Source organism: Neomonachus schauinslandi, chromosome 2 (assembly GCF_002201575.2).
Source record: "Neomonachus schauinslandi chromosome 2, ASM220157v2, whole genome shotgun sequence".
NCBI classification, from domain to species: domain Eukaryota; kingdom Metazoa; phylum Chordata; class Mammalia; order Carnivora; family Phocidae; genus Neomonachus; species Neomonachus schauinslandi.
Genome location: NC_058404.1, coordinates 184,157,359 through 184,170,476, shown reverse-complemented (window position 1 = coordinate 184,170,476; position 13,118 = coordinate 184,157,359). Strand labels below are relative to the sequence as shown.

General features: G+C 36.0%; 1 protein-coding gene across 2 annotated transcripts in view; it reads right to left on the bottom strand.

The window, feature by feature from the left end:
• Window positions 1-5,599: 5,599 nt before the first annotated feature.
• DHX15 (DEAH-box helicase 15) overlaps window positions 5,600-13,118 on the bottom strand; it is a 58,549-nt gene continuing 51,030 nt past the window's right edge. For both annotated transcript variants that reach the window (XM_021679446.2, XM_021679447.2), the window contains exons 12-14: window positions 9,627-9,817; window positions 7,407-7,576; window positions 5,600-6,186 (exon numbers count right to left, since the gene is read on the bottom strand). In XM_021679446.2, the coding sequence (XP_021535121.1) occupies window positions 6,069-6,186; window positions 7,407-7,576; window positions 9,627-9,817 (479 nt within the window). In that variant the 3' untranslated portion in view covers window positions 5,600-6,068. The remainder of the gene's footprint in view (window positions 6,187-7,406; window positions 7,577-9,626; window positions 9,818-13,118) is intronic.

The following is a 13,118-nucleotide window of genomic DNA, read 5'->3' as shown; positions in this document are numbered from 1 at the left end:
AGGCTTTTTATATCCCAGTTCCCTGCTATACAGGCTCAGGGAAAACACATTTAGTACAGGAGGCCCTCAGGCAAAATGAGGAATAGCCAGTTTTGCTGGTAAGTGGCCACATGACCTTGGACCTCAATTCTCCCTAAAAAAAAAAAAAATTAATTAAAAAAAATGGAAATAACGCAATATACCACGGAGTTACAAGGTTAAGTTCTTTTTTTTTTTTAAGATTTTATTTATTTGACAGAGAGAGAGAGAGAGAGCGAGAGCAGGAACACAAGCAGGGGGAGTGGGAGAGGGAGACGCAGGCTTCCCGCCAAGCAGGGAGCCCGATGTGGGACTCGATCCCAGGACCCTGGGATCATGACCTGAGCCCAAGGCAGACGCTTAACGACTGAGCCACCCAGGCGCCCAAGGTTAAGTTCTGATAAAGGACTCTGAAGAGTGCCTTTCCTATAAACTATTTTAAAAGTTGCTATTGATTGCTTTCTCTTTTCCTCCACCATGCCTGATCATTTCTACTGCCTTCAGTCTACCTTATTGTTTCTTAGTGAAAACATGACAACTATCCAAGAGCCATCAATTCATGTCAAAGTCCTCTATACTAAGATACTCAATATTACATTTCTCCATACTAATAACACAAAAATGGGGAAATGTGCTCTTACCCATCAAACAAAATATCTTGTACCAAAACTGACATGAGGAGGTCCTGATCATAACTATACTTTAAGAGGACAACTCTAAAGCAGTCGGCCATTACTTTTTGTACAAAGTCCTATGTTTCTCTAAGGTAATTAAATGTTCCAGAAGGTAAGTCAAGTGCAGACATTCAAAGCCTAAAAAATACCTTTAACATCATCAGTCCAGCCCCTCTTAAATGTAAAAAGGTAAATAATAAAGCATACCACTATATTACATTACAAAAAAATTTTCATTAATATAATTAATTTTGGGAAGAAATGATTACACAAAACAGCCAAATACAAAGCTTTAACAATTTTTAAGTTATTTTACAAAATCGTCCTGTATGTTTTTGTACCAAGGAGAACTGAGACTGTACAACTAAGAGCAAATATACTAAAGCAATGTCTACATACACTATCACAATTCAGAGATGAAATTCCAATCATTTGTTAAAATTTACTGCATGAGTTTATTATTCCTTAAAAATTAAAATGTTTCCCTTTTAAAGAATGTCGGCACTGGTAGGTAAATCCTCACTGTGAATCAAAGACTAGGTTCTCTGTTAAGACACTAAACAGAGCTAGTGCCATAAAGCTAAAATATTCTAGTAATTCCACTTCTTTATATAATCTAAAATAAAACAACACACACCTCTGTAGCATTAAAATCAATTCCCATTCATTAAGGGCTTTAAAATAAGTCACTCCCTAAAACTGAGAGCATGTCTCATTTCACTCTGATCATGTCTCAAATTTGGCTAAGACAAAATTTCAATTGCCTAACAATTCATATGAAAAACAAACATATGAGCTGAAATGAAGATACTTCTCAGCAAAGACATCACAACTAGTACTGTGTATACAATGTTCACCAATGCTACTAGCCAAACATCACAGAAGCGCAAGGCACAAGGAAAACTCAGGGATACTAGATGAGTTTATAGGGACAGCTATCAATGATTTTTAATTTTTTTTTAAAGATTTATTTATTTGAGAGAGACAGTGCGTGCGCACAGTGCACACAAAACTCTGAGGGACAGAGAGAGAGAAAGAATTCCAAGCAGATGCCGTGTGCCGCACAAAGACCGACACAAGGCTCAATCTCACGACCCTGAGACCATGACCTGAGTCAAAACCAAGAATTGGACACTTAACCAACTGACCCACCCAGGCGCCCCTCAATGATTCTTTTTAATGACAAGATCTTAAAGACTTTACCACTTTTCTCCATGCCCTCATTAGACATACTCAAGCTGGGCAGCCTTCTCCCTGTTCATCACTCCCGGGCTATAGACCACAGGAGAGGAACCTGTCAAATTCACACAGTACTCCTCTCCCTCAAGCCTGAACTTGATTCCCTGGCACTCTCCCTAAGAGGCCATTTGAATTGAGGTCCCTTAACTGTCCTAACCTAAGGAAATTTTTGCCCTCATCTAAGGAAATTTTCTCATTTCCAAGGTTAACATCACCAAGCTTGGCCTCAACCCCAGTCTCTTCCAAGACACTGGTTGAAATTTTGCCTAAAAACATGTTAAGGTGGTCCCCTTCTTTAAAAAAGTATCCCCCCTTCTCTTCCTTGATCTCCATCCTAACCGTGTAAGTTCTTGTAAAAAGTAGCCTTTGCAAGTTTTTTCCACTTCAAAACCCTTTCACTCAACAACAAAAAACCAAGTTATTTAAATGTGGTTTTCCCAAGTTCATGACTTGAGTTCTCCACTGGGTTCCATTTACCACAACCTACTATAATTACAAATGAAGACTCTACATGAAATAGCACATTTTAAAACAGAGTAAGAGAGGCCCACATATTAACAACAACAACAACAAATCTAAGAAACGTGCCAAATCTCATCAACTCCCAGGCTGGGCTACCCTCAGCACACCCCTGCTAACAGAGGTGGCTGCAGAAAACTGCTTTTGCCAAGTTAGGCTCAAATACCCCCGAAATGAGAAGTCCAAGCCAGAGAATTCAGTTAAGCAAAACAGGAGAGTTTCCATCATCTAGCCAGTGTATACCAGCAGAAGGAATTAGAAGTCACCGCAGCAACAAGTTCTCAATAAACATGTTAGTCTTGGCAATGCAAGATACCACCTGACCCTGTAGACACCCTGTTGGCACAGGTGGTGCCAACAGGGTGTCTACAGGGTCATTTTCTCCATAGGTCCAGTACTAGCTAGGGCACCACTAAAACTGCCTGGGAACACCATTCCTCCCAGACTTTCTCTAATATAAAAAGAAATTGTAAAATTCAAATCAGTGTGTAAATATGTACATACCAAATCTGTCAACTTTCCTTTTAAATTCAATACTGATAAAAACTGCATTTGAAACAACGTGTAGGTTAGTTTCACACTACAAGAATTCTAGAACTATTAGAAAACATGTACTTGAGATATTCCTATCCCAATTACTTAGGAAGCAATTGTTCTCATGTCTGTAATTTTTTAAATGTTACTTAATGAGCGATACAGAGATGCATTTAAAAGCGTGGGGTGAGGTCTCTATAAAGATGTACACTGTCCATGGTCTGTGAGGGTCTTTTCCCAGCCCTGAGCCACATCCAAAACTATCACATAATAATTGGACGCCTTAAATTTATGCTAAGATTAACATGAGCCAAAAGTACGCTGTGGTTGTTTGAAAGGTTAATGTAATCATAAGCTGCATTAACAGAAGTGATGTCGTGTCTGGTCCCCTGAGAGATACAAGTTTCACCACACTCTGCCCAGTTTAGACCACAGCACTGACTACAATCCAGAGAATATCTAGCAGAGGTTAATCAGGGATGTTCAGGATATCTAGAAACTGTATCGAAGAGAAGGGTGATGGGAAAACAGGCTATTCAGCCTAAATCAGAGTAAAGGAAGAGGACAGTTAAGTATCTAAATAGCATCATGCAGTAAAACAAACATCCTTATTTAACTAACTTCGCTCTAGAAGCAAGAATTAGAAACAATCAGTCACAGAGAGAGAAATTTTAGCTCAGCATTTCTAGCAGAACTATTAGGATGTCTTTGAAAGTAATGGTTTTCTTTAAAGTATCTGAGCCATTAAAATTATTCAGAAGAGAATCTCAAGGTGTTTGTTATAAACCTGAAATTCTAGGACTAAGTCATATGCTTTTTGTTCTGTGGGACTGTGGCTTAGTGGCTTGACTGTAGGGTATATTTTATCCTGTCCTATTCCCCCAAGTTGTGTTCATTTCCTCAACTTGTAGTCAAAGGCTTTTCTTTCTTATGCTACGTTCACAACAAAAAGCAGCTCTACTATTTTGAGAGGTGAGGAGACCTCTTCAGAAAAATCTTCAAATAAGATTTTCTGAATATTATGGAAAAAATTTTTATTTTCTTGTTCTACAGTACCACTGAGGATTCATTTGCTAGATTTAACCACCTATGTAAACAAGGGAAATTGTAACCACTTTTGTATTCTGCTACCAAAGCTATAATGAAGGGGCTAGAGGACACAAATTTTTTAAAAGCCATACCTTTGCCAATAACATCAATGCTTAGGATTCAAAGCTTTGGTCAGATATGGCCAGCCTTGCAAAACTGAACGGGGGGGGGGGGGGGTAGTGTGATGACAGGGAATGAAAAGAGCTCAGCTCACTCCACTGTTTCCATGGCCACTCCCAGTGCACACTCATCACTTACAAGATGGAAAGAGTACTCACTGTTCCTAGAAACTCTGCCAAACTTCCTTCTTTACAGCAGAGTTCCGCAACTTAAGTTTCTCTTTAAGAAAACCTAATGGTCTAATTTAGAATTTTAAAAAGCACAAGATTAAACAACACATACACTACACCGAGATCTATTTAAAACTAGAAAGATGGTCAGATCATAAAAATATGCAACTGTTAAAAAAATGCAACATAATACTTTGGCAAAAGCTGCCTGCTTAGGGGAAATAGTCTGACCAAGTGCCTAGACGTTCTTAACAATAATCTAAAAAAATCCTAACAGATAATTCACCAATACTTAAAGTAGGATAAATTTTAACCAATTTAAATTCAACCCAAAATATTATTTCACCATGTAAATTACCCCATGGGAATTAGGTGCTTAGAGAACTCTTGTATTAACTCTTAAGCCACCAGCATCATTTAGTAACAGCTACCTATATACTAAAAAGCATACAGCCTGAAAAACTCTAATTTGCCCAACTAACTCCCTTAAACCACATAAGATATATGCTACAAAATATATTTAAATTCCAAGTAAACACACCTATAAATTTCCTTTAACACTTAAATATTTGCAGGGGGAGGGGGAGAGAGTAGGAGAAGGGAGTCCAGAAATTAAGCAGTATTTACTCTTTAAGTGAAAAGAACTGATTATAGGCCCCTTGAGGGGTCACACCAAACACCTCATCTGCTGTTAAAAAAAGGGTTTTTAACTTGTCTACTACCTGTTACAGGAAACGGAAAGTCAAGTTCACATTTTAACACACTTTGCTAATCACTCTGTACACTGCATTAAATATCCAAATCTGAGATTTTAGTAAAACCAAGACCTACAATATAACATCATTCCCTAATATTTATTTACTACAAATAAACATTTGTTTCAGAAGTATATAGGGTGTTTAGAAGGTTTCTCTAAGTATAATAAAAAGATGTGGTAACAAATCAGCCTTATGAAATGAATTTAAGATGAAGAGAAAGCTATTCTTTCATTATTCTGTCCTTGGAGATCCAATTTTGAATGAAAACTATATACTTTTATCCCATTAGATCACACCCTGATTAACCTAACGAAGTGCCATGCTATCTTCTTAAAAATACTGCTTTAATGACTATTTTATCTAAGGAGTAGTAGCCTTTGTGGAAAGATGCAATCATAGTATACTTACATTAAAAAAAAAAAAAAAAGGCCCCACAATTGAGAAGAGAAGAAGCCATACTTAGACTAGAACAAAGATATCAAAGTGCTTTGGCTGAAATTAGTATAAATAGACTTTATTGAAGTCAGTGCCTCTGTACTGAGACAGAAGATTGTGTCTACATAAGCACAAGTTGTAACATTTCACAACTTCTAAAAGGAATGTCAACAATTACAACGATCATGCATACCATGGTCGATAATCACATTTTAGAAGCATTTTCAACCATTTCTAAAGAAATGCTTATAACATTGTTATATATAGAACTACTTTCAATAAACTGCAAAACATTGATCGACTTTTCCAGTATGAGCTACAGTGTCAACACAAAAGGGAGGCATAAATGTTTAATTTATGAAATCAGAATGGAATATTTACTGTAAAGAAAAATTAAAAAGCTTTCAAATAAAGGCCATTATTGAACCAACGTGAAGAGCACAACTTGAACTTTTGAGTTCATTCATCTTTTAAAGCTGTCCTCTGAATAACTTCAGTTCTAAGCACTGAATTCAGTACTGTGAATATTCCTTGGATTGAAGTTTGGCAATGATGCGGTCCAACTGTCTCTTTGCTTCACACTGTGGGAAATTGCTCATGTCATAATATTGAGGGGCAATTTTCACCAACCTGTCCAGAAGGGGGGGGGGAAAAATTACCAAATTAACATTTGATTAAAGACTGGAGTTGCTAATAGGATAGGAATTACTCATTAATATACTAATGAACAAAGGCAAATCTACAAATCCAAATCAACATTACAACTGCAAACACCTAATCCATACGAACACTACTTTTAGAAGTGCATTACTTTCGTTAAGCTGTAAATTTTCTGATGTTGGACTTTCTATAACTTAAAAAAAAAAAAAAAACTCAAGACAAATCCTTTTAAAAACACTTTTTTACATTAATAGGAAGATATTAAAATAAGGTTATTAATTTCTTCACTATAGAACACTATTTTTAGACCAACCTCTCCAAGGTTATAGTAATACAGGTTCTATATGAGAAATATCTTTGTATTCAAATGATTGTATCTTCTCATTTTTGAAGTTTAGTAACAATATAGATCTATACCCCCAAAGAATTCACTTGACTGAACCTTTTTTAATGTTTAGCCATACAATTTTTTCTCAACAAAGCATTCAAGATAAAATGTAATGTCCTACACAAGTGTCAAAAGTCATAAATTTGTGTAGGAAAGAAGCCTCACAATATCTAGCAAGTGACATCAACTAAAATAAGTGCTTTCAGTCCCACCATTCTTGGCTGACGTCTCCTATCATAAGTTACAGAATGGATTCTGGCAAGCCAGCCAACCAACCAACCAACCAAAACAAAAAAACCAGACATACAGAAGGGGAGGGGTGGTAATTTTGCTTAAAATAACACAATCATTTCCGGTAACAATTTGTAAATCAAATATGCTAAGATACAACGAGATGTGTAGTTTTTATGTTTGCTTAACTCTTTCTAAAACATCAACCTATGAACAGTTCAGAGCTAATGATAAAAGACTGTTTCTAGTACAGTACTAGGAGACTTGAGTTGATCACAACAAGAGAATAGCTCCAAAGACACTCCTGATGCTAGCCAACTATAATTTTATATTTGGCTTCAAATCCTGCCCAGGCCCATACCAACAATCCCACTGTCCTCTTAGCAAAGCAAAGATTCTAAGAGATCAACCATACCATCAGGTCAAAGCCCTATACCTAAACACGGGAGCACATATCCTGAGCTAATGAGAAAGAACATTAAGGTCCAGGACAGGACTAGTGCAACAAAGTCAGATTCCATTCGGAGCAAAAATGCTAACAAAATCTGTTAGAACAAAGGGTGGTGCTTACCATTCTGGCTTGATATCTGTACACGTCCGGATGTAATTCTTCGTCGTAAGAACAAACTCATTATAAAGCACCCATTCAGGCTTGTGGTCCAGAACAGTAGAGGGGTGCAGCTGAACCACCTGGTTATCTTTCACAGTTAAGTAATGCCCTGTCCGTTCTAAATGCGCCACCTGAAACCGAAACCCAGTCAATTAATACAATGCTTGTGATGTGCTCATTGTAAAGCACAAGTGGTGTAAAGCTACCTATATAATTAAAACGGGCAGACCTCAGCTTTTGCTTTTTATCCGATGGCCTCACTTATTTATCACTGCCTGATAAAAGCAAGGATCAGCAAACTACTGCAGGCCAAATCCAACTCATTGCCTGCATTTGTTAAGGCCTGTCGGCCAAAAGTAGTCCATACATCTCTAAAGAATGGGGGGGGGGGGGGGGGGGGACCAAAAAAAAAAATTTGGTGACGAGTGAAACTCATGTAATTCAAATTTCAGGGTCCATAAGTAAAGTTTCACTGGAACACAGAGCTGCACATTTGCACTGCGTGGGCAGGCAGGACTAAGCAGTTTCAACAGTGACATAAGGGGCCCACAGAGCCTTGTATATACACTATCTGGTCCTTCCTTAAAACTATCTAGAGTGGGTTCTTTAGTGCCAGGTGGCAACTGTGTATTAGATGAACAATTACTACAACATTCATGATTAAGATGGAAAAATAAAGCAAAAGGTAGTCTACAGGGAAAAGAGAACAAGAAAAAGAATGGAGCGGACAAAGGTGCACATGCTTCTTGCCTCTATTTCTTCTATTTATAACCAAACACATCAACTGGTGGAACTTATCTAATATGTAATTAGCAAACACTGAAACAGATGATGATACGCCTTTTCCAATTCTAGAACTATAGTAATATGAAAAATGTGTATGAATGATAGAAATGAATAATTATTAATAAATAACAGAAAATGAACTCAATTTCCTTCAATAATACTGAACACCTACTAGGTGCCAGGTACTTACTGCATGCCCTGTTTCTAACAAAGTTTAATCTTCAGAGAAGTAGAAATCTATAATGTTTGAATATGGCTTTGTCAATCTTTTTTGAATTACTAGCAAATTTAAGAATATGTCAAAAAGAAGCCATGGTACTAGTACATATTAAACAAATATTAAGAATAAAGTGTCTAAAGAATGAATTTTCATACCTTGCTCTATTATTTTCCTAACTCCAATGAGCATGGGATCTTATAGAAGATGCCACAATAAAAATTCTTACTGTTAGTATTATTTCAACTACAGACTATGCACCCATCAATTCTTATTTTGATTTTGTGCATTTGGGTCAATTCTATTTATTCAGCTCATTTGGCCTTAAGGCAGGCCACATCTTGCTTAACAGACATAGCCAAAACAGAGAATGAAAAAACAAGCCGGCAACAGAAGAGATCATTAAAATCAATCCAATCCCAAGTAATGGATTGATTTGTTTTCAATTTTACCACCAGAGAATGAGTTTTTAAACACAGTTTAAAATCCCTTAAAATAAATGTTCACTACGTTTATCTGACAACCTATACGTCAGTTAGTACAGTCCCCACCATAACACACTTAAAACTAACATTTTAAATTACTTTCCATCATTATCACTTAAAAGACATTTTTGGCTTTTGTAGCACCCAAGTTTCTTAGTTACAAATATCAATGATCACTCTACAGCACTGTGAATGAAATACAGGTGTTTGAATATTTGATTTTGGAGTCTTTAATTTCTACATAAAGAGAAAAGTGAACTGCACTTCCGGATCCACCCAGGCAACTGCCTTGTTTCAGCAGTTTATAATTATACAACTTCCACTCACAATCTAGATTCACAGACTTTTCAAAAGCCAAGAACTGAAATTTACATTGAAGAAATAGCTGCTAATCCCACCTGAAAATGGCCAACATATCATCTGGTATAAAAAAGACTGTTAATTAAGAGTTAATTCCAAATTGATTTCTACATAACTGGATTACTAACTTTGTCATTTAACGAGTTAATCTGTTACTCATTAGACAGATAAAATTTCTTAGAATATTAGTTCATTCGAGAATCTGGACATAACATTTAAAATCAATATTCAGAGGCATTCTTTAACTTGTTGAAGTAGATTCAAAGGGCTGTTAGAGAAAGCAAACAATATTATGTAAACATCTAATTATGCATGCATGTATTATCCACGTACCTGCATAAAATACCCAGTAACCAAAGCTTTTCTTATATTAATATAATAGTCCCTGCTTGTAAAGTCAGTACTTCGACGAGGCAAATTAAATCTGTCCATAATTCGTGATAGCTGCTGGCGTACATTATCTGCTGACATCAGGGACCTGTAGTTAATGAAGTTGTCATAACACCACTGAACCGATTCATGATCTACAAAGTTGGAGGGAGGGGAAAAAAAGAGGGGACATGAATCATCTATATAGGTATATTATCTAATTAAAAAGGAAAATCATTATTAAGAATAAACTAAGTAATCCAGAAAGGAGAATTACCCACATCAGTGTTATAAAAGAATCACAATGTTATCAACTTTCCTAAAAATCTGTAGTAAAGTTCAAAATCAGAAATAGCACTAAAGTTTCTGGTTACTGGATTTTGTGATTTTTAAATAAACCATTTTTAATGAACTAAAGTTAGGTTACCCATGAACATCCACCTGGTTGCTTCTAATATAGTCCAAAAGACAGGGATGGGTTGAGGGAATCTGATAAAATGCCATGTCTTCCTCATTTTCAAAGAAAGGACAGCCTTAGATTAAGATTACCAAATACAATTTAGAAGTTTTAAAACAGAACTCAAATGACTACTGCGTAATTTTTATTTAATTACTCCTGAGCTAGAGCACCAAACCTAGAGCTAAACGTTTAAAAGTTTTACTGCAACCCAGGTGCCTCTTAACGGTGGACAAACAAGATTTAAAACACAAGTGGTAAGTGCACTCCTTAATCCCCACCACCTATTTTTCCAACTCCTCCTCTACCACCTCCCCTCTGGTAACCATCAGTTTGTTCTCTATAGTTCAGAGTCCGTTTCTTGATTTGTCCCTATCTTATTTTTTCCCTTTGCTTGTTTTGTTCCGTCCTTGTCGTTGCAAACAGCAAGATCTCGTTTTTATGGCTAATATTTCATCATATACATACACACCCCACCTCTTCTTTATCCATTTACCAATCAATGAACACTTGGGCTGCTTCCATATATTGTCTATTGTAAAATACTGCTGCTATAAACATAGGGATGCAGGTATCCCCTTGAATAGCGATGAGAATTACTATATTGAACATCTGAAACTACTGTAACACTGTATGTCAACTAACTGGAATTAAAATAAAAACTGGGATAAAAAACTAAAGAGCTAGACTATAAAAGTAAAAAAATAAAACAAAAACTAAAATACAAGTAAAGTAGTTTATAAGGATGTCTGGAATCCCCACTCATGTTTAATAAACAAGTCTTACTATTATTAATAAACAAAACTAAACACTTCAAGTAATTTCACTGCATGTATTTATTATCAAAGGGATATTTCCCCACTGATGAATCCTTGATAAGCTTCCAACCAACCCACTGTTTGCTCATTTAAGCAAAGAGCTCAAACTGCAGCATAATATAAAATATTATACAGCGACATTTTTATGTCCCGGAGAATCACAATGGAAAACTTGATCATTTACTTCATAGGCCTTTTGATAAATAAACCTAAGAGGGTTATTGTGAAATGGGGGGTTCGGGGGGGGGGGTCTTAAAATCAGAATTATGTTGATCCTTCTGCAGCTTCTGTAATATACACTAATCTTTGGCATCTTCGTTCTAGGATTCTACCAATTATAACATACAACATTTTCTTAACTGCTTTTCAAAGGAGCAACAAATATATTAATAAAGGTTTGCCCATTACAAAATGCAGCCACCATTTCAGAAAGGGTGGGTGGGTAGGTGAGGTAGTAAAATGGATCTTTTAAATTAAAGAACTGATGTGTTCAAGTCTATTAATTAACCCATCTAGAATGAGAAGAAGTATCCATCTGAACTTACTGACATTTAAAACAAAGCACCAAATATCTTCCGGAGATAACACAAAGAGAAGAAAGTATGCTTTAGAGGCATCCTTGCTTATGCTGGTACAATGTACGGAGCTGAAAGGCAATGGAAATGTCCATACTGAGACAGTAAGAAAGGGGGCCCTTTGAAAAGGGCAGCTGATTTGCAGACTCTTATCTGAAGTATAGCTTTTCTGAAGTTCTAAACTTCAGAATTCATACCCTAAAGAGTAACAAAATGGCAATTTTAAGTTGTCAAGATAAACAAACACTATCTGGTAGTACTATTGTATTTTCTAAATTTGTGAGAAATAATTTGATAAATGGGAGAAATAAAATCTAAAAATGGAAATATTTTCTTAAAATGCTAGCTATAAATTTCTTAACCAATACAGTAAACCTACTTTTAAGATCTAAAGTAAAACCATTTCAGAGTGAAACAGACCTACAAAGAAATCAAGGTGTTGCAAAATAACTTAAATCTAGTTGTTTCTCAAAAGTGTTATTTCAGGGACGCCTGGGTGGCTCGGCTGGTTAAACATGTGATTCTCGATTTTCAGCTCAGGTCTTGATCTCAGGGTCCTGAGATGGAGCCCCAGAATGGGCTCCAAGCTCACCGGGGAGTGTGCTTAAGATTCTCCCTCTCCCTCTACCTCTCCCCTTCCTCTGCTCATATGTGTGCACGAGTGCGCTCTCTAAAATAAAACTTTTTTTAAAACTATTATTTCAACATACAGTATAGTATATCAAGATGAATTTTAGCTTTTCTATGTAATCAACCATTGTCTCTAATCAAATAGTTCCTCTTGACCAGTATTTGAAACACAGTTGCTATTTTTCAAACATATTTAATGTTTCAATTCATAACATAACATAGCATCATTTAAAAATCATTAGTGAAAACATTCCAAATTCAATAAAGGGATATGAAATGTCCAAATAGTACGCAGAGATCTGGAAGTCTGGTATTTTTTGAATAGCTCCCTTTATTTGAAAAGATGACAGGCAGTAATTAATAGGCTAAATCCTTTGATTAATGGGAACACTTCTATCAAATGATTCTGTTTGCTTTGACCTTATTTATCACATGTATACAGAGTAAAAGGTCTAAAACCACCCAACAGCTTACCATCCCTATGGCAGTGAGAAGCATGCAGTAGACAAGAAACAAGCATCTAGAGAATGGATGCTACCACTCTAACGCATGACACTCCTGCTAGTCCTATTAAGAAGCGGTAGGATAAAGCTTTTATAGATACCTACTGTTCAATATTTTCATAGAAAGCTCCCCAACTACCAATATGTACATAAAGAATAAGCATTTAGTAATTTTATCATGTGAAACATTAAACTCGAATTTCAAGGACTGAATTGTTACATTCATACTTAAAATCCAAATACACAATTCTATCAAACCTAAACTTTATTCTCAAAGCAACTTACGAAATCCAGATACACTGACTGGTGTGCCAGTTATCAGAACTTAAATAACAAAATAACACAATCTCCTAATTTAGAAGAACATTAAAATGTCTTGTGAGACATACATGGTAAAAATCCATGCTGCTCCTTTAGAAACCTTTTAGTTTCCACTTAAAACAGTATTTTAATGATATCAAAGGATTTTGAGA